The sequence below is a fragment of the Lytechinus pictus genome, chromosome 14 (assembly GCF_037042905.1).
Source record: "Lytechinus pictus isolate F3 Inbred chromosome 14, Lp3.0, whole genome shotgun sequence".
Lineage (NCBI taxonomy): Eukaryota > Metazoa > Echinodermata > Echinoidea > Temnopleuroida > Toxopneustidae > Lytechinus > Lytechinus pictus.
Genome location: NC_087258.1, coordinates 20,217,345 through 20,239,913, shown reverse-complemented (window position 1 = coordinate 20,239,913; position 22,569 = coordinate 20,217,345). Strand labels below are relative to the sequence as shown.

The 22,569-nt window shown below is 38.5% G+C and overlaps 2 protein-coding genes across 3 annotated transcripts in view; one reads left to right on the top strand and one right to left on the bottom strand.

Moving 5' to 3' along the window:
• Positions 1 to 6,266, bottom strand: part of LOC129276498 (ubiquitin carboxyl-terminal hydrolase 48-like) — a 37,064-nt gene extending 30,798 nt beyond the window's left edge. For both annotated transcript variants that reach the window (XR_010295654.1, XM_064109243.1), the window contains exons 1-4: positions 5,735 to 6,266; positions 3,522 to 3,642; positions 2,382 to 2,441; positions 1,387 to 1,474 (exon numbers count right to left, since the gene is read on the bottom strand). Coding sequence is in view for 1 of the 2 variants with exons in the window: in XM_064109243.1 (XP_063965313.1) it covers positions 1,387 to 1,474; positions 2,382 to 2,441; positions 3,522 to 3,642; positions 5,735 to 5,865 (400 nt within the window). In the remaining variant the exon portion in view is untranslated. The remainder of the gene's footprint in view (positions 1 to 1,386; positions 1,475 to 2,381; positions 2,442 to 3,521; positions 3,643 to 5,734) is intronic.
• On the top strand, positions 5,681 to 13,491 carry LOC129276497 (signal peptidase complex subunit 1-like). The gene is made up of 4 exons (XM_054912874.2): positions 5,681 to 6,204; positions 6,801 to 6,860; positions 8,095 to 8,181; positions 10,227 to 13,491. The coding sequence occupies exons 1-4, from the start codon at positions 6,172 to 6,174 to the stop codon at positions 10,368 to 10,370; spliced, it is 324 nt and encodes a 107-aa protein (XP_054768849.1). The 5' UTR covers positions 5,681 to 6,171; the 3' UTR covers positions 10,371 to 13,491.
• Positions 13,492 to 22,569: the final 9,078 nt, after the last annotated feature.

The following is a 22,569-nucleotide window of genomic DNA, read 5'->3' as shown; positions in this document are numbered from 1 at the left end:
GGGAAGGGTGTGGGGGTACCCCCCTGCCACGCCCACGGTTAGAAATTTTTGGAATTTTAGAACGTGAAATGGGGGTTTTCCTTCACTTTCGAAGTGCCTTTTACCTGTCCACAAAGAAAAAATCTTAATTTTGTCCCAGTGTAATGAAGCATGAAACAGGAAAATCAACAGGATTCCTTTCATGAAATTGTACCAAATTTTTAGACTTCAAAGACATGTACCGGGAGATCTATTTCCATTACAATATTGTATTAACTGGATCCTGAATGAAAATTTGGATGAGATTGATAGAATAGAAGTGAAATAACTGGATATTTCTCAGAATACTCCTTGTATTTCTGATTAATTTTGGGTTTGCTCATTTTTTACTTTATTTCACGAAAACAGACTACTAGTAACAGTCTAAATGCACATGTAACTTACACATGAACCTAGAATCTATGCAATTGCAAATGCACCGGTACGGTACTCACTCACTGTCACAACCCAGGGAGCTACGGCCCGCGAAGCGTGCCGGAGCTCCTGCGGTTTACACTGTCACTGTGTTGTACTGCCCACTGCACTGTCTGTATAACGATGGGAATCACAGTCACATTCACAATCCAAACGATGCATTGGCGACGGTATCCACTTTCCACACACTAAATTTATAATTTTTGGCTTTAAAATTCCAGGGAAAAACTATATCCTTTGGCCATTAGCATTAGGCCGACGATCGTTGAGCTGGATCTTACGTTTGCACACGTATTATGCACTTGTTTAATGCATGCAGCGCGGTATCGCGACGTCCGGCGACGTCGCAGCATGCATTGTATTAACACGTGTTGTCGCTCTAGCTGTGTTTGCACGCGCTCCTGCAATGTGCGCGCCATGTGAGATAGGCAAAGTGAAAAACTACGTGCAAGAATGTGTTCAGTTGGTGGAAAAATAATGCTATTTGGGATATCGCAATATACAGGTGCCCACAAGCTTCAGTTTTGTCTAACCTTCGCTCCAGCCGTTTTTTCAATATTATCGATGTAAAAATTAATGAAAATCAGAATTATGGGGTTGATATTCGTAATGCGGAATTGGCAATATAAAATCGGGATGATTCCGCCAAAATCGGGATGGTTGGCAAGTATGCATCCATCCCCTTCTTCCTCCTCCTTCCCCTCCTCTGTCTCCTCATTCTACTCCTCCTCCTTACTCTCCACCCGTCCCTTTCCTTTATTTTGTTCTGGATTGGAACCAAACAAATGTTCCTGAAGTAGATTCATCTCCATTCAAATTATAGAAGCTCAAGGGGGAAATCCATCCAACTCCTACATTTACAAATATTTCTTTTGGATAATCATAATCATTACAAAATTGGCACTTCTATGAAAGTTAACACATCATTTCTACCTTCAAGCGGTTGTTCTTTTCCCCATTCCTTATCCAATGGCCTCCACCTGTAGATTGCTTCTCGAAACTGCTGGTTATTGAACCATACCTGATTAGATTTTTTTTAAAGAAAGAAAGAAGAAGAATGAATTGACAAGAAAGAATAAGTTGCACTAGCTACATGTATAATAGCATCTAGCTTTTTACACAATAATTTACAATTTATTTTTAATTTATTTTTCAATGTCTTTGGGTGTTTTATTAAATGGACCCAAAATAGTTTAACATTTACATTTCAGATGGTGAGTTCATAACAATGATAAAAACAATGACTGATAAAGGGCAAGTCAATGAACTTGTGATAATCATCATACGTCATTGCTAGATTTGAGGGGTCAATAATTAAAGGTCAAGTCTACCCCAGAAAAATGTTGATTTGAATAAATAAAGGAAAATTAAACTAGAATAACGCTGAAAATTTCATCAAAATCAGAAATTCCATTTAAACCAATCTTAGAGAAATGAAGATCTCAGCATTCCAGGTGGTTTCTTTGACTTTCATGATGTACACACAGTGCTCAAGCTGATATCCCCCCCCCCTTCACCTTTCATCAGGTCACAACCAGGGAAAAAGTACACGGGGGCTCAAAAGAGCCCTGAAAAATCCCCTTCATTGCAATGTAAATGCTTATCTAAGTTTACTGAGTTGAAGCAGTGGGCTGTTAAAGGTCCCCCCCCCAAAAAAAAAAAAAATAAATAGATAAACAAAATATATAAAAATAAGAAAATAAATAAAAAATAAGAAATGAAAATTGATTTTAATAATAACAATAATAAATGGAAAAATGAATAATCAATTGAAAAATGAAATAAAATATCAATAAATAAATGAATGAATGAATAATCAAATGAATGAATAAACAAACAAACAAACAAATAATATTAATGATGATATTAAAACAAAAAATACAAATAATGATATTTTTTGGGCCTGGTCACAGCCTTTATGCACTTACCTGCAAGAATGTGTTCACATAACACGTTGCACCAAGATTTTTCAACCCAACCAAATCCTCCTGAAAGTAAAGCATGAAATATCAGAAAAAAAAAATTAAAAGCAAACTTTAGCATGCTTTCAATAGTTATAAAAGCAAAGATTAACAAAGCGATTTACTTGATTTAGTCTTGAAGACATGCATCAATCAATGGTTTCCAGCCTGAGTCATCAATAAGTCAGTAAACTGGGACTCAGCGTCTTTACTTTGGTACAAATGTATCATCGAGTATTGCGTATAGAATGCAAAAAATCAAGCCTAGTCTACCATAGAAGTAGGGACTAAAATTCCTGTTAAATCTAGACTTAACGGGGTACTCCAGGCTGAAAATGATTAAATCTAAATGGAGCACAATTCACAGAGTTAAAACGCTGGAAATATCATCAAAATCTGAAAACAAATGACAAAGTTATTGAATTTTAAAGTTTAGCAGTATTTTTGTGGAAACAGTTAATGCAGTTCCAGGAGCCATCCGACAAGTTCACCCCAACAAAAAGTTGATTTGAATGAAAAGATAAATATCCAACGAGCATAACAATGAAAATTTCATCAAAATCGGATGTAAAATAAGAAAGTTATAACATTTTAAAGTTTTGCTTAATTTCACAAAACAGTTATATGTGCACACCCTGGTCGGTATGCAAATGAGGAGACTGATGGCATCATCCACTCACTATTTATTCTGTATTTTATTATATGAAATATAAAATATTCTAATTTTCTCCTCATTGTCAAGTTAAACAACAATTAATTCCTCCCTGAACATTTCGAATTAGCATTGTTTTATACTATATGGCTCAGTCAAGTTGGTCCTTTTTGTCAACTTTGTAAAAAAATAAATATTGTATAATTCAACAATAAAAAACAAAAGAAAAAGTGAGTGAAGGACATTATCTACTGCCTCATTTGCATATCACTGTTTTGTGAAAAATAAGCAAAACATGAAAAATGTCATAACTTTCGTATTTTACTTCCGATTTCGATGAAATTTTCAGCGTGATGCAATTTTGATTTTTTTCTATTTATTCAAATCAACATTTTTCTGAAGTGGACTTGACCTTTAACTTTGAGACTACCACCCTGACCCATGACCAGACTGACCTTTCTCCTCGTTTCTTCTTCCGGGTCATCCATCTGATACCAGTGTTCATCGCTGATCCCCTTCAGCCATTCCTTCTCACCAAGATTCACAAGGCAATTTGGATTGCCTTTGCAGTTTCGCCTGGACAAATGAGAATCAAAGTATTGCTTTATTACTTTGCAGCACTTCAGAGTATTGTAGTATTCAGAAATTGTAGTGGTATTTAAACATATTTGTCCATGGATTATTTTCAGCTACTTGGCTTTTTTTTCTTTTTTTCTGTTTGTGGTAACTCCCGTAGGAAATCGGCAGGACAGCATTTTTTGCTGGTAAACGCCAAGCTGGTATATAACCAATTACCTTGGAAACATTTTACGTCTAGGTTAATCAGTCATAGTGGCTGACGTAATAGACGACAGATATCACTCTTGGGCCTTTTTATCAAAGTGGAGACAATGGCAGAGTTGGGATTCGAACTCACAACCTTGCGATTATGAGTCCAATGCTCTAACCACTGGACCACACGACCCGCTTTATAAATGAACACATCCAATCTGCAGTTAGAATGAAGATCATGTGAAAAATCAGCTGATAGATCTAACTATAGCTACATGTAATTAATCACCTGTCAATGGCATGCACATAGTTAAAATATGATACTTGGCTCAGATCATGATGGATGATGCGCACAAACATGACTATGGAACACTCTAAAAATAAATACTTAAATCTTGAAACACCATGTTGAAAAATACATTTCTTATCGGTTGTAAAAGTGCAACAAATGGATTCCATTGATAAAATTCAATTCAAATTCCGATTGCAAGTTCCCTCTTTGCAGATGAAATGTTTTGGTCACTTGAAAATGGTGATTTTAATTTTCATTATGATGGTGGTCCCCAAGTTTGTGCACCTAACGATTTGAGTTGAGATTTATGGCAAGTTCCCCTAAGTCTGCGCAGTCCCCCTTGTCTGCGCACACGAGTATCTGCACGATTCGAATAAAAGAAGATACGCAACGAGCACGTACTTTAAACATGCAATACATAGACAGGTATTCATAAAAAAATCCGACTCAAAATGGTGGGAAAATAATGAATTTAGGGCATTTAATGTGACAGCCTCAAAATGCAGCGTTTCTCATCAAAATCCCCAAATCGTGTGCAAAGTGAATGAGTGCGCAGACATGGGGTATCATTTTTATTCAATCTGAAAATGACTGCTCGAGGTTTTTTCAAGAAAATCCTATATTTTCTTTCATTTTTTAATGAGAAACTTGGTACACTTACTCTTAATAATGTAAGGAACATTATTAATTGAAAGATTTTGTGAAATAAGAAGAAATTCATGTTAAATCTTAACTCAAATTGTTAGGTGCGCAGACTTGGGGCCCACCATCATAACATGAATTTCTTTTTATTTCACAAATTCTTTCAGTTGATAATTTTCCTTAATATTATCATAACTGAACTAAATATCTCATAAAAATTAGAAATACATGGTTTTCTTGCAAAAAACATCAGGCAGTCATTTTCAGATTGAACAAAAAAATGGTACCCCATGTATGCGCACCCATTCACTTTGCACGCAATTCGGGGATTTTGATGAAAAAGGCTGCTTTTTGAGGCCATCACATGAAATGCCCCAAATTCATTATTTTTATGTCATTTTGAGTCAGATTTTTTAATGAATATCTTTCTATGTATTGCATGTGTAAAGTCTGTGGTCGTCGCGTATCTTCTTTTACTAGTAGTAGTAGAATCGCGCAGATACGCGTGTGCGCAGACAAGGGGGACTGCGCTGCTGTGCGCAGACTTGGGGGAACTTGCCATGGCCATATGCCTCAATTTAAACAGTGAGTTAATAACATGACATGGTTAACGTTAGGCCTAATGTTAGAACACTTTCTTCCTCTCTCTCTTCCCATTCATGTTCCCTGAATTTTTAGCTGAAATTCAATTCTTTTGAGATCTAGACTCTAGCTAGATCGAGTCGACAATGATCTTTCATTCTTTATCAGTTTATCTCTACCGTATTTGTTTCTTTCATATATTTTCTTTCTTTTCGGATTATTCTCCTAACTATTTTTGCTTGTAGGGCCCAGAGGCTAAACATGAACTAGTGTTATCGCTCATGAGTCATAACTTTTTAAGTTTAACTTGATCATGATCCTGTTTTATTTCACTGCAGCTGCACATCACAGTAACACTAACACTACTACCACAGACTTTACCTGCAAGACGCCGAACAAATTGGGAGATTGACTCGATAAGCAATCCGAACATGTTCCTCCGTCACTTCTTCTGGAGAGGTTGTTTCAGTCCATCGCCAAATTTCCTTGTCTACATTGACTTTACCAGGCATTTCGATGGTTGATTTTCTTGATCATTAACTTAGTTCAGACTTCAAAGGCTACAAAATATCCCTTTCGCGCGAGAAATTTCACAACTGAGCTGACAGTGTTTTTATTTTATGAGAGCCGCAGACAAGACGGAGCTGGCGCTATTCTCCTTAATTGGTTTTGTTTGCTGTGGCCGTCTACATTTACGACACGTATTATTCATATTCCGGGCGAATTGAAATTTATTACAGCTGAATATTAGACCTTTTGGACAAGTGGTTATTGTCAAGATCAGTGATAATCAAGAAACTACAAGTAAACTCGACAGAATGGGGTTTTTGGACAGCGTACCAACCCATATGGTAAGTATTTTTAACGAGTGTCTTGAGTGTGGTCCCATCCATTGAAATACGAGTTTGTCTTAGCCGAGCTTAAGATGAAATGGGCCTGGGAAACGGGAAGAAACTTTGATGGAAGCTGAAAAGGAGAGGTCGAGAGAGAGCTTCAGCTTGGCCTTGGCCCTGCCGCGCCTTTTTTCCATATCCAATAGATTCCTGAAATCTGTTTTGGAGACTTTGAATCAGACTACGGTACTGACTACAAATTATGGTTATTGTAAACATGAAATTGTAATATTTGTATTATTTTATTTTTAAAGAATCTTGCCTCTATAGACTATAGGCTCTAAGACTAACTGTTTTTTATCAACAAATCCATTCTTTGAAAATCGATCAAGAATCAACTTCATCAATTAAGACAAGACTAATGTTAGAGGCAAGACGAGATTTAAAACATAGCCATAGGCATAGGTAAGTATCATGACATGACGTCATGAGTGCTCCTAAAACTTTAACTTTAGTTTAAGCTGTTAAGTCCCTTTTAAAATTAAACAAAATGACGTCATGTCATACTTATCTATGGCTATGTTTTCTTTGTTTTTTTCTTACTGTTTTCACAGGATTATAAGGGACAGAAACTTGCAGAGCAGATATTCCAGGCAATAATCATGCTGTTTGGGGTAAGTAAATTTTTGTTTAAGTGTGTTTGCTCTAGTCAACATGAATGAAAATCACATAGTTTTGATTAAATCTTCTTGGAGGGTTATCATAATATACTAACCTCACATGTTGTGTGAGTGTCATAATGCATAAAGCCTGACTATTTGCAAACAATTTTTTTGGTACATTGGCTAGTAGTAGTGTGTGTGTATCCTAGAAATGATAATAATTAGTACATTGTTATATGATCTTCTTTTCTTCCTCTTCCAGTACTCCCCCCATCCCTCCTCATCTTATCCATCTTCCTTCATATCTGCTACTGCTAGTCCTCTTTATTCTCATTTAACTCCTCTTCCTCCACATTTCCCCCTCTTCTACTTCTTTCTCGTACCCTTCCTCCTATCCTCTTCTTCCCCTCCTTATCTTGCTATCCCTCTTTCTCCTCCTTTTGCACCTTCTCACCCCCTTCTCATCCTCCTTTTCCTAATTTCCTCATCTCCCTCATTTCTTAATCATCTTCCTCCTCCCATCCCATTCCTCCTTATGTACCACACCTCTTCCTCCTCCCCCTCCTCATTCTTCTCCTTTTCTGCTCATCCTCTTCATAATCATCTAGTGCTCTTTTTCCTTTTCCCTTTCTATCTCTTCTTTCTCCTCATGCGCTTTCTCATAATATATCCCCCTTTTGCAGCTCATCTTCCTCATCCTCTTCTTCCTATCCTGTTCTTCATTTTGCACACCACCTCCTCCCTTTCCTCTTCATCTTTCTCATCTCCTCCCCTCCCCCCATCATCTAGTCATCATTTTCCTTCTCTCTTTCTAGATCTCCTCAAACAGGATCCTCTTTCCATTAAACTGTCTATCGTTCTATTGTAATCTTAGCCTTCTGGGACGAATTGCTTTGACTATTACTTTTTTCAGTAGCTCATAACAGCACCTTTTATTAAGTTTTGCTATTACATGTAACTGTTTTGAAATATATTGCAGGTTATTATGGATTAAAATTCAGAATGATTGCTTGAATATTGGATAAATATCTATAGCCAACAGAGATGCCAACCCTCCTAATTTATCAGCTCCTGAAAATTCTGCTCCCTTCCAATCACCTTCATTTTCCTCCTGAAATTTTGATCCATTTAATTAATCGATACATTGAATGGGAATTTAGTGAGAAAAGTTTGTCTGCAACCTGATTTCATTTCTGATAAGAAGTCTTGTGATTCATAAAATGTTGCACTTTGCATTCCCTTGCAGATTGTAGGGTTCATCTGGGGTTATGTCTGTGAGCAGTTCGTACAGACTGTGTACATACTCGGTGCTGGTTTTGTTCTCTCCTGTATAGTAAGTACCAGACCATCCTTTAAAAGGTTGTATGAAACAGTGAGTCTTAACTTAAGCCCAGCGTACATTGTGCAATGCGATTGCATGAAGTTGCCAATCGCATCTTACTCAGTCAGCGCAATGGGGCAATTCCATAGGTTGGTGGACATGAGCTCAATGTGTCTTTGTACTGTATAGCCCATCTGAACCGTAATGTGAGTAACCACTTTATCTGCACCCCTAGTAAAAACCATGTGTTCTTTATTTTTTGAATTATATACAAATTTGTCTCCCTAATATACTTATTTGAAATGGATATAATCAACTTTCATAAAAGCCTTGTATGAGGACACTTTTCACTTATGTCCACTTTTCATTTTATGCATGTCCAAATCATGTAACATGAGTAACCGACACATTTCTAAGATTTGCCAGGAGCATAATGAAATTTCCCAAGTTTTGTTTTTATACAAAGGATAGTCAGACTGCCTACTATGTTGTGATAAAGAGATGTTTAGTTCCTATCAATAATAATGGAGTTACAGCTCCAAGTATGAGTCAAGGTGTCTCCAAATGTAACATGGGTAACCATGGAATAGCCCAATGGCATTACAGGCCAACGCACACATTGCAACAGCTGTCCAACACGATGTATGGCACCACCTCTTTTATGCGTATGTCTTATGCGCTGAAGCAGCTGCTTGTGACGCCGTCTAGGACAAATCTGATTGGCCGACATTATCAACATCACAGAGGAATCGCAGGACGATTTGACATGCCAAATGTCTGAGATTCGGTCCGTGATTTTCTATTTGCACCAAATCAGATCGCAGTTGCAGCGCATTGCAGGTTGGCGCATACTCTGCGATTGTTGCAATCGGACCTTTATAGTGCAATCATGACTCATGGGCCTATATTCTGAAGTCAGGTTTAACTTAGACCATGGTCTAACTCTGTGCTAAAATTATGGGAAGCCAAAAGTGTCAAAATTTGTATTAAGTTGTATGTTTCTTATGTTTACTGTGCTCTTTCCTGATTCACCGATGGTGAAGACAATCATTTATTTATACTTCCTACACAATTATGAATAATTTGAGAGCCAAATGAACTGAAATATTATATCTCTACTGTTAGTGATTTATGTAACAATTGGCTGTCCATACTTAAACCACAACTTTAAACCTAAGTTTAAGTCAAACCCGACTTCAGAATACGGGCCATGGAGTGCACTTGGCTTTACAGAAAAGACTCGATGGATCACAGAGCAGGGGCATGTTTCATAAAACTTGTCATAATAACAAAGTTGCAATATTAACAGTTTAAAGCTACTGAAACCCTTCGATTTGATTGGCTGATAGCAAACTTGCTATAGAAATTGGGCGTTTGTTATTATAACAAGTCTTTATGAAACGGGACCCAGGGGCTTCTTTCACATAGACTTACAAATACTGTAACTTTTGAATGATTGGCGTAATAAAGTTACTTACCATAATTGATTATATTTTATGATATCATCGTAGGAAGTATTGTATCTTTCGCTTGATATAAATATGAAATGGAACAAATGAATGAACAACACTCTGTCGACTTCATGTAATAATAATAATATGTCCATTTATATAGCGCAGTTACTATGTGCATATACTCTGCGCTTTGGTACTTTGTATCATATTATTACCCCGGCTGTAGCTGAGCCGCCATATTTATAGGTGCGTAAGCGTTCAAGGAATGAATCCTACCGGGTACCCATTCACCTCACCTGGGTCGAGTGTAGCATAATGTGGATAAATTTCTTGCCGAAGGAATTTACGCCATGGCTGGGATTTGAACCCACGACCCTCTGTTTCAACGTCCGGAGACTAATCCACTGGGCCAGAATGCTCCACAATGTTCAAGGATTACTGTGATATATTTGTGGCCCAAAGTACTTGCTTTGCTCTTGAAAAATAATACTTTTCAGATCAGTCTGTCTTGCTATGTGTAATTATGTTTTCAAACTGATTCATTGTAATATGAAGGAAAAAGAAAATTAATCTGAAATTTCATTTTTATTTTGTATCTTCCAGCTCACCTTACCTCCCTGGCCGATGTACAGGAGAAACCCAGTGGCGTGGCAGAAACCCCAGCAGCATGTGGCCACTGCACCAGTAGTTGAAAACACAGTACAATTAGCGCGCAAGTCGGGGAAAAGGAAAGATAAATCCAGATAGATTGCCATTAATATTTAAAGGACAAGTCCACCCCCCAAAAAAATTGGTTTGAATAAAAAGAGAAAAATCCAACAAGCATAACACTGAAAATTTCATCAAAATCGGATGTAAAATAAGAAAGTTATGACATTTTAAAGTGTCTCTTAATTTCACAAAACAGTTATGTGTACATCCTGGTCGGTATGCAAATGAGGAGACTGATGACGTCATCCACTCACTATTTCTTTTGTATTTTATTATATGAAATATGAAATATTCTACTTTTCTCCTCATTGTCAAGTGAAACAATTATTAATTCCTCCCTGAACATGTGGAATTAGCATTGTTGAATACTATATGGTTCAGTCAAGCTTGTCCTCATTGTCAAATCTGTAAAAACTGATATATTGTATAATTCAAACAATAAAAAACAGAAGAAATAGTGAGTGATGGACATCATGGACTGACTCATTGCATGTCACTGAGTTGTGCATATCACTGTTTTGTGAAAAATAGCGAAACTTTAAAATACCATAACTTTCTTATTTTACATCCGATTTTGATGAAATTTTCAGCATTGTGCTAGTTTGATTTTTCTCTATTTATTCAAATCAACATTTTTCTGGGTTGGACTTGACCTTTAATCTTTGAATTTTCTTCTCATTTATTTTGTCGTTTGTTCATTGTTTTATTGGAAGAATGTGATGGTTTGTTCTACTTCTTATCTTCATGAAAAAAGTCCATTCCGATATTAATCAGAATACACACTTTAGATTCTTACGGCCTTCTATTGAACAACTTAAGGCCTTGAGAAAGGAATTGATTTTGTTTATCCAGTGGCTCTAGAATTCGTATTGGAACCAGATGGGCCCTGTGCAGAGAATTCAGTAATCAATAGGTTAATCCATAGTTTTATTTATGATATAATGGAGGATCGCTTTTGTCCTTTCCCTTTTATCATTCCTTCAGTTGTTTCACATGGATTGTTTTCTTGAATTATAATTACTTCTGATAAAGCACTTTTTCAAAAGTGACAATGCGCTATACAAAATGACAGAAAGAAATACAACAAAGGGTAAAAATTTGGAATAAAACTGAAGAACATGAAAAACTACTTGCAATATATTGAAACAATGAGACTTGAGTATCTTCTTGAACACATTAATAGAAGGGCACTGTTTGAATTTATCAGGTAATGCATTCCAATATTTTGGGCAAACACAGAAAATGACCTATCACCTATCGATTTGAATGTTCTTGGGATGTGGAGAACGATATGTGATGATAACGGAGTGTTGCTGAGTGGTTGTTATTTGTGTATTTGTTTGTGCCTCAAGCCTAGTTAGTTCCTCCCATGAATATGTGGCATATTGGAGGGAACTTGTGAATTGATTGTAGTACAAATTTATTGGAAAACTCATTGATATATGACCAACTATCCCAAACCCAACAAAAACTCGCCCATAATGAATTTTTTGAATTTTTATTAAGTTTGATAGAGCACTTTGTAAGCTTTAAAATGATATATAACTTGTCAAAATTGATCAACATTATGATTAAGGCACACAAGTACTTGATTGAATACAGAAGAAACTAATCAAGGACTTCAAAGAATGAGGAGAAACTTATTTATGAACTTCAGAGTTAATTTAAGCATGAGATGTGCACACTTTTCAATTTTGGTTTAACTTCCAAGTAGTCCACAAGATGGTGTCAAAGAAACTCTTTTATATATGTGTTTTCCATTCAACTATACTATTTGAAATCTTGACAGTATGAAGAAGAATTACTCTTTCGGAGAAGCTTTTTTTTTTTTTTGCTTTTTGAAGACCAAATTACTATTTTGGCTATTTACAGAGAACTTTTCCTGATGACTAACTTGATTTTGGTGGTTGCTGGTCAAATGCGTGTGTATAACAAAGAAATATATAGCTTCATGAAATCATACGCAGGGTTTTATATCATTAGCATGCACCTTTTGCTCAAGGAAGGTGATCTGGGGACGGTAATACAAAGCTTAACAATCATTGTAGAAGCATATGTGGGCCCCGTCTATCAATGTCATAATTTTTTCTACGAAAAATTTGCACAATGTCCTTTGTATGCAAAGAGCAGCACAGTGAATTTTCAAGAAAACAATGAATGCATGAATAAACATCATAGCTAGAAAATACTTTGAACAAAAATGCATAATAGAACTGAATGTTGCTGGCTGTCCATTGTTGCGAATGATCGGATCAATCGTAACTCTTTGTAAGACGGGGCCCTGTACCATTGATTGCATTGACTACAGTATATACATGTATGTACAATCAATCATTAAAATCAAGCATACAATCAATTATTAACCTTTGCCTTGCAGGAGCCTGGGACCTATTGCAGAAAGTGTTGTTATTATTATAACAAATGCATGATTTCTATATCAAATTTACTATCAGCGAATCAGATTGAACAATTTCAGTAGCTTTAAACTGTAATGTCAAATTTGTATTTATAACAACTTTTATAAAATCGGGACCCAGGGTGTGTTTCATGAAGCTGTTCATAAGCTAAGAGCGACTTTAAGAATGACTAGCTGGTGAAGCTTTGTTACGTGCGGAATAATCACCAATGAACATCTAATGGTGAATATAATTTACAACAAAGGATCACCAGTCTTTCGATATAATAAAGTCACTCTTAACTTAGAACAGCTTTATGAAATGGCCCCCAAATTATGAAACCTCAATGCCTGTACTGACTGAGGTTTTGGTATTAAAAGCCCCTCTCAGAAGTTGGATTTGTGCTATTCCTGTTTAATGACCCGTTTGTGATTAAAGTTTTCAATGAGGGTCTGTGCCTGAAGACTACATTATAGCTCATTTATGATTAAGTTCATAGTTCCGTCTATGTTTGCATGTACACGTAATTCCTTTTTTTCTTGTCAGCAAATGTTTATATGGTTGAATATGGTTATAATTAATTTAGTGTGTTAAGTCTGACTATTTAATATATTGATATTTGTATACTGTATCTGTATGCAGTTCATTTCATTTGATTTATCATGTTGTTGCTTTATTTAAGGTTTTAAGAATCCATAAAATTCAATGCCAATTAAGATTATATCAATGACCTTATTAAAATTTGTAGAACTAAAATCTTAGCTATTGTTAACCTCCTTTTATTCAGTGATGCCCCTTGTTTAATACAAAAAGTGGAATTGTGACCCCCTTTTTGTATTATTGGCCTTGGGCTTTTCCTGGTGAAATTTCTTAATTCTAAGAAACATTCCAAGAATAATTGCTAACCCAACCTGCTAGGCAACCTTATTAAGTAGACGAGAGGGAAAGAGAGAGAGTGATGATGAAATCATAAGATGAGGGGAGAAAGGAATGGGGGAATTAGGGGCTCAATGTGTGTGGAGGGGGGTGCAGTTGAGAGAACCTAGAAAGTGGAAGGAATGAAAAAAAAATGAAAGAGAGATAAGCTCGGGGGGGGGGGGGCAGTCAAATATACTGCTGTACACACGCGTGACCAAAAACGCGTTTAAGGGGTGTTTTTTCAGTTTTGGTTTTGAAAGACTGGTCAATGGTCAATCGCAGGGTCAAATGTATTTAGGGTATTTTTTTCCAAAGCTTTTTTTAAAGACTGGCCAAACGTGTTTCGGGTATGATTTCCCTCCCCCCCCCCCCCCAAGCCTTTTCCCCGGGGTCATATTCTGGCGACAACTTGTTTAGGGGCCAAAATGTGTAAATAAAGACAGCGAAAATCTTGTTTAGGGGGTTAATTTGCACACAGAGAAAAACTCTTTTAGGGGGTGTGTGGAAATAATATGGCCACTCGTGTGTACAGCAATACATTTGACTGCCCCCCCCCCCCCGGGATACGCTGCCCAAACGATGAGAGGCTCACGTCCAACGAACGTAGAGGGTATCAATAATTTGCAAATTATTCAGTGAAGCCGTCTTCGTTCGATGCTCACGTCTTACAATTTAATTCAATGATACATTTATTCAAATAGGATCTCTCGTTACAGAACAGGAATATGACAATGAATGCGATATGACCTTGGCTGCGTAACACAAAGATAAGCGATCGATTGCTAAATGGACTGACCAATTAAGGTCAATGTTACATGCGCATTTAGTTCAAAATATTGACCAGAACCCCCGGGGCCACTTCCATTGACGAGTGGATACCATGCGCGACCACGGGGTCTTGAAAAGCACCATAAACACGTATTTTCCATATACTGAAAATGCACCCCTTATTGGCGTGTGAATAACCCTACCCTTAACAAATATTGGAAACAAATACTATTGGCAAGTATTCCCAGAACGAGCCCCTAAACAAGTACAGCGATGTATTTTCCATATTCTGAAAATGCACCCCTTAACAAGTATTGGAAACAAAACGATACTCTTAGCAAGTATTCCCTGAAATGAACCCCTAAACAAGTACAGAGATATTTTATTGTTATGTCACGCGTCCTTCGTTCGTCGGTTTTCAGTTACCTTTAAACACCATTATTTTGGTTCAGTACGGCCCCACCTTCCACACCTCGCGCAAATCGGACTTTAAACACGTAGTGTTGGGGCAAAAAGGACATCCTTTATTAAACATTTTGATTTTGTTTTATCATCCCCGCATATTTGACCCTAAACACGAATATTTTTCCGAGCGAAATAGATACCCTTTTTTCAATATTTTTGTTTTTTTGACACCCTTATCACGTTATACGTACGTAACGTGTCCTATCTTGAAAAAGACATCCTTTTTACGCGTTTTTTTGGTCGCGCATGGTATCCACTCGTCAATGTAAGTGCCCCCCCCCCCCCGGGCCAGAACCCAATCAGAAGGGATCTTGATATCCATGGCTAATCCCCGGGGGGGGGGGGGGCACTCAGTATAGTGGATGTGCCGCGGAGGGGACCCCCATTTTTACACTCAAATTTCCGTTCCGAGGCATAGCATTTTTGTCTTATTGAGAAAAAGAACAAAGAAAGCCGCTCCAAGGCATAGCATTTTCTTCTTCTCGAGAAAAAAGAAAAGAAAAAATCCGCTCCAGGGCTTCGCATATTTTCCGGTACGCCGTTCCGGTCGCAATTTTGGTGAAAAGCGGCCGCAGCTCGACCATCGCCTCTGCGCTAGCGCGCCCGTCAGTCGTGCCGCCGGGCTAGCTGCATGCACGTTCAATATAGGGATGCATACGCACTCGCACGCAGGCAACCCGTTCCAAGGACCCCCGTTTTCACAAACATTTGTAGTTCCGAAGCCCGTTCCGAGGACCCTCCTTTTTACAATTCGCCCGCTCCAAGGCCCCCGTTTTTTGTCTCGCCCGCGGCACACCCCTACCACTTTTTTGGTCGAGTGCCCCCCCCCCCCGGGGGCTAATCTTCGTGTTCCGGGCTCCTGATTACTAAAAGAAGGTAAAGACACGAAAAGTTGGATGAAAATAATACGCAACTCATGTTGGATATGTCATCTTATATGGATGTTTCATTGATTCAAAGACTCATCGATTGGCTCCATGTAAACTATTCAGGTAAACATGAGGTTTGGGAAGTAAAATTAAAGTTAATTTCCCATAGCCTCCCAATTCAAGTAAAACAATGTATTTTCAAGTAGCCATTTTAGTGTCAAGAGACCAGTGTTACAACTTTTAATTTGTGGTAGATTGATTGATTTAATGGATTTATTTATTTACCGTCAACAAAATACAAACAATCATTACAAAGTCAAATATTTACATAATTTTCAGTGAAAACATAAAAAAGCAGAATAATAATGAAAATAATCAGTACCAAGAACGAATCTTAATTATCTTACTATTAAGAAAAGAAATGAAGTAGCCAAACCGAGCCAAACGGAGAAGGCTTGCTGAAAAGCAATACTTTTAAAAGGGGCAATAATAATGTTTATGTGCAATAATTAATGGAGAAACAATATGGATGATAAAAACGAATTAAAGTGAAAAAAGGATAGAAAACAAACAGCAAACAAATTTGAAACAAGTATTTTCTTTACATAATATATTTTATTAGTATTAATATTTTACATAATCTTTTACATGATATAACCTAGGTACCAGGCAATCGATTCAGAGCAAACACATAAAAAGCAGCTTGCATGCCAATCACAAATTAGGCCTATATTTGGTTTAAAAGGTAAGATAATGATAGACATTGCCCATAAATTAATGTAATAGAAAGATAGCCAATCATATCATTGTGCATTATAAACTGGGCTCCAAAAGAAACTGATCCACTCACAAATTCCACTCAGTCAAAATGAACACTATTTTTCCAAAGGCTAGGTTCAATAATCTGTTTCTGATATGACCCTTGTCAATAATTAAGACATCGGTTTAGTCACAGAGGAGGCTATAGCCCCTCACATAAATTGGTTTCAGAACCCAGAGTCACAAAATGACAAAGTAAGCCCGCTAGTCATAAGGACCATTAGTCATAAGACCCGCTATAAGGACCGCTAGTCATAACGTTTAAGTTTTCTGTTGATACAGGGCCCCTTGGTCGAGCAGTTCTTGTAACTGAAAGGGCTATTCTGTTAAAATAAAACGATAAAATAAATAAATAAAAAGTTCCTATACCCGAATGTTCGCTGGTCATAAAAGGGAAAAGGGGTCACTAGTCATAAAGTCATAAGGTCCGATATTCATAATGCAGCATGAGGGTCTGGGCGTTGTGGCGAGCGCCTGTAATCCAAGCTATGTGGGGAAGTTACAAATTGATGCAGAGATTCGAGGTTCGAGCCCTGGGGAGCGTTTCATGAAAGGACTTGTCGGACGTTTTATCCGACAAGTCCCATTTTATCCGACAGTTACCATAGTAACAGTACCTCTCAACTAATCAACTTGTCGGATGAAAATGTTGATGAAACACTCCCCGGGTCACGTCTTTCGGATGGTGACGTTAAAGGTCGGTCCCAGACGTAAATAATCATTTCTGATTGATACACGTCTGACAAAATTCAAATACACACACACACACAATCCATAATCGACCATAAGGGTCATTGACCATAAGGATCGCTATAGTCATAATAAAAAGAGGGTCGGTATTCATAATACTAGATGAGGGTCGCAAGTACGTCATAAAGAGGAAAAGGGTACATTAACCATAAGGGTCGCTAGTCATAATAGGAAAAGGGGATTGCCAGTCCCCGGGGGGGCCACTTACATTGACGAGTGGATACCATGCGCGACCAAAAAAAACACGTAAAAAGGATGTCTTTTTAAAGATAGGGCACGTTACGTACGTAACGTGATAAGGGTGTCAAAAACACCAAAATATTGAAAAAAGGGTATCTATTTCGCTCGGAAAAATATACGTGTTTAGGGTCAAATATGCGGGGATGATAAAACAAAATCAAAATGTTTTATAAAGGATGTCCTTTTTGCCCCAACACTACGTGTTTAGAGTCCGATTTGCGCGAGGTGTGGAAGGTGGGGCCGTATTAAAATGTAAAACCGACGACCGACGGACGTGTGACATAACAATAAAATATCTCTGTACTTGTTTAGGGGTTCATTTCAGGGAATACTTGCTAAGACTATCGTTTTGTTTCCAATACTTGTTAAGGGGTGCATTTTCAGAATATGGAAAATACGTGTTTAGGGTGCTTTTCAAGACCCCGTGGTCGCGCATGGTATCCACTCGTCAATGGAAGTGGCCCCCCCCGGGTGCCAGTCATAAAAGTAGAAGAGGTAATTCGCTGGTCATAATAGTAGAAGAGGGTCGCCAGACATGTAGGTTCGCTAGTCATAATGGTAAAAGAGGTTCGCCAGTCATAATAGTAGAAGAGGGTCGCTAGTCATAAAAGTAGAAGAGGGTCGCCAGTCATAATAGTATAGCCTCTTGTCGAGGCCCTGTCGGCTGCTTTCCGAGCGAACATGGCGCAGCAAGGGAGAGAGCGAAGCAGAGCGCCGCGAGACACCGAGACAGGGCCTCTTGACATCTGGGCCGAATTTCACCGACTTTCTTTTGTTAATTTATTGTTTTTACCAATATACCGACCAAAAACTGGTCGGTGAAAATCATCCAATGAGAGCGCGGGCTGCTATGACGTCATATTAAAAATTCATGAGCTCATATTGAATGGCGACCCGTGGATTCTTGACGAAGAGTGACGACGAAATATCAAAGAGCATTGAATATGCCTCTAAAATGCTATATATTGACCTATTTAAGGATTTGCAAGTCGATAAAATTAAATCTGCACTGGAAGGACGAGATGATTTTGTAAATCTACCGACAGGATATGGAAAATCTTTCATGCGATTCCACTATGTGTCGATTATCGTTCTCCGCGGTACAGTGAGGGAATGCTGGAGTAGAGTTGTTTCCCCTTGACTCGAGTCTGACCAGCGGCTGACCAGTATCTCCCGGCAAGTTTCGGGGCGGTGATGGGTCTTTTACGGCCAGTACAGTAGCCCTAGTAGTAGTAGTAGTACCACTGCTTGTAGCATTTTGCTGGTTATATCCCCTTTAGTGTCCCGCAATTAATTGAATCCCCTGCAGAATAGTGGACTACTATAGTATTCCAAACCCCGGACGAAACAGCTTCGACATTTCATTGGTTTACTAGGTGACCGGCGATATTACAACTCATGTATATTCATTAGGAAGACGTTCCTCATGAATATATAATTCAGCCCAGATGTCAAGAGGCACTGGCTCGCGCCAGGTCTAATTCGCTTCGCGAATTAGGAAATCCCTCGCTTCGCTCGGAAAGCAGCCGCCAGGGCCTCGACAAGAGGCAATAATAGTAAAAGAGAGTCGCCATTCATATTATTGTAGAAGAGGTTCGCTAGTCATAAATAGGAGAAAGTGTCGCTATTCATAATAAAAGATGTTTTTTAGTCATAATAGGTAAAGAACATTGGGAGCGGAAGCATTAAAAAATAGGAGTGGAAAAAATGTTTTCATCCACATTTCCCCCAAAATGGGCCGCTAAAAGCTGATTTCTCTTTTTTTTTATTCTGTAGTCCCCACTAAAGTCTGATATTTTAAGTACATCATAGTTTTATTTTTACAAACAAGATAAGATATAAGGCCGAAATTAATCATTCGAGCGCGAAGGGTGGGATCAATTTTTTGATATCTCATGCATTCTGAACTGAAAATTTAAAAATTCTGAGCGTTTTGTAATTATGAACAAAATGCATATAAATGTCAGGCGCGTATCCATGATCTTTGCGACCCTGGGCCCGACCTGATTTTGGCGCCCCTGTGTACTTTTCGAAAAATGGTGCCCCCCCCCCCCCGCAGGCAAACATGGAACATGATGAATTATATTATTTCACAATAATACGAAAATTTTAAGGAACAAATGAAGACCACCATTTTTGTCTCGCCTGCATAGCAGAGCGAGACTATAGGCGCCGCTTTTCCGACGACGGCGTCAACATCAAGCCTTAACCTAAGGTTAAGTTTTTTAAATAACATCATTACTTAGGAAGTATATGAACCTAGTTCATGAAACTTAGACATAAGGGTAATCAAGTATTACTGAACATCCTGCCTTGGTTTCAGGTCACATGACTAAGGTCAAAGGTCATTTAGGGTCAATGAACTTAGACAATGTTTGGGGAATCAATATCGAAATCGTAACCTAAGGTTAGTTTTTTTCGAAATGTCATCATAACTTAGAAAGTATATAGATCTAGTTCATGAAACTTGCACATAAGGGTAATGAAATTAGCGACCCTCATCTATATAGTATTATGACTAGCGACCCTCATCTATTATTATGGCCAGCGAACCTCTTCCCCTATTATGACTGGCGAACCTCTTCTACTATCATGACTGGCGACCCTCTCCTACTGTGTGACTGGTGAACCTCTTTTGCTATTACGACTGGCGACCTTTTTCTACTATTATGACAGCTGGCGAACATCTTCTACTGGCGAACCTCTTCTACTATTATGACTGGCGACCTTCTTCTACTATTATGACTGGCGAACCTCTTTTAATATTATGACTGGCAAACCCCTTCTATTATTATGGCTAGCAAACCTCTTCCCCTTTTATGACTGGCGAACCTCTTCTACTGTTATGACTGGCGACCCTCTCCTACTGTGTGACTGGTGAACCTCTTTTGCTATTACGACTGGCGACCCTTTTCTACTATTATGACAGCTGGCGAACATCTTCTACTGGCGACCCTCTTCTACTATTATGACTGGCGACCCTTTTCTACTATTATGACAGCTGGCGAACATCTTCTACTGGCGAACCTCTTCTACTATTATGACTGGCGACCTTCTTCTACTATTATGACTGGCGAACCTCTTTTGATATTATGACTGGCAAACCCCTTCTATTATTATGACTAGCGACCCTCATCTATTATCATGGCTAGCGAACCTCTTCCTCTATTATGACTGGCGAACCTCCTCTACTGTTATGACTGGCGACCCTCTCCTACTGTGTGACTGGTGAACCTCTTTTGCTATTACGACTGGCGACCTTTTCTACTATTATGACAGCTGGCGAACATCTTCTACTGGCGAACCTCTTCTACTATTATGACTGGCGACCTTCTTCTACTATTATGACTGGCGAACCTCTTTTAATATTATGACTGGCAAACCCCTTCTATTATTATGGCTAGCAAACCTCTTCCCCTATTATGACTGGCGAACCTCTTCTACTGTTATGACTGGCGACCCTCTCCTACTGTGTGACTGGTGAACCTCTTTTGCTATTACGACTGGCGACCCTTTTCTACTATTATGACAGCTGGCGAACATCTTCTACTGGCGACCCTCTTCTACTATTATGACTGGCGACCCTCTTCTACTATTATGACTGGCGAACCTCTTTCAATATTATGACTGGCGAACCTCTTTTACAATTATGATTGGCAAACCTCTTCTACTATTATGATTGGCGACCCTCTTCTACTATCATGACTAGCGAACCTTTATGATCAATGAACCCCTTTCCTCCTTATGACTAGCGACCCTATTCCTTGATTATGACTGGCGACCCTCTCCTACTGTGTGACTGGTGAACCTCTTTTGCTATTACGACTGGCGACCCTTTTCTACTATTATGACAGCTGGCGAACATCTTCTACTGGCGACCCTCTTCTACTATTATGACTGGCGACCCTTTTCTACTATTATGACAGCTGGCGAACATCTTCTACTGGCGAACCTCTTCTACTATTATGACTGGCGACCTTCTTCTACTATTATGACTGGCGAACCTCTTTTGATATTATGACTGGCAAACCCCTTCTATTATTATGACTAGCGACCCTCATCTATTATCATGGCTAGCGAACCTCTTCCTCTATTATGACTGGCGAACCTCCTCTACTGTTATGACTGGCGACCCTCTCCTACTGTGTGACTGGTGAACCTCTTTTGCTATTACGACTGGCGACCTTTTCTACTATTATGACAGCTGGCGAACATCTTCTACTGGCGAACCTCTTCTACTATTATGACTGGCGACCTTCTTCTACTATTATGACTGGCGAACCTCTTTTAATATTATGACTGGCAAACCCCTTCTATTATTATGGCTAGCAAACCTCTTCCCCTATTATGACTGGCGAACCTCTTCTACTGTTATGACTGGCGACCCTCTCCTACTGTGTGACTGGTGAACCTCTTTTGCTATTACGACTGGCGACCCTTTTCTACTATTATGACAGCTGGCGAACATCTTCTACTGGCGACCCTCTTCTACTATTATGACTGGCGACCCTCTTCTACTATTATGACTGGCGAACCTCTTTTAATATTATGACTGGCGAACCTCTTTTACAATTATGATTGGCAAACCTCTTCTACTATTATGATTGGCGACCCTCTTCTACTATCATGACTAGCGAACCTTTATGATCAATGAACCCCTTTCCTCCTTATGACTAGCGACCCTATTCCTTGATTATGACTAGCGACCCTTATCGTTGATTATGCCTATAGCGACCTCTATGAACATAGACCCTTATGAATAGCGACCATTACGACTATTATGTCTAGCGGGTATTATGACTAGTGATCCTTATGACTAGCGGGTGGACCCCCAAAGAAACACCAAAGAAATTGAATGGGATTAAAGAATTTTCCAAGCTTATAACACCTGTCCTTCACGGGCATGTTTTAGTAATTGGCTCAATCACAAAGAAGATACAGGAAATCGACATCAAAATGTACAAAAATGACTGGAACAATCTCACAGCTAGACACAACCCCCGGTAAGCA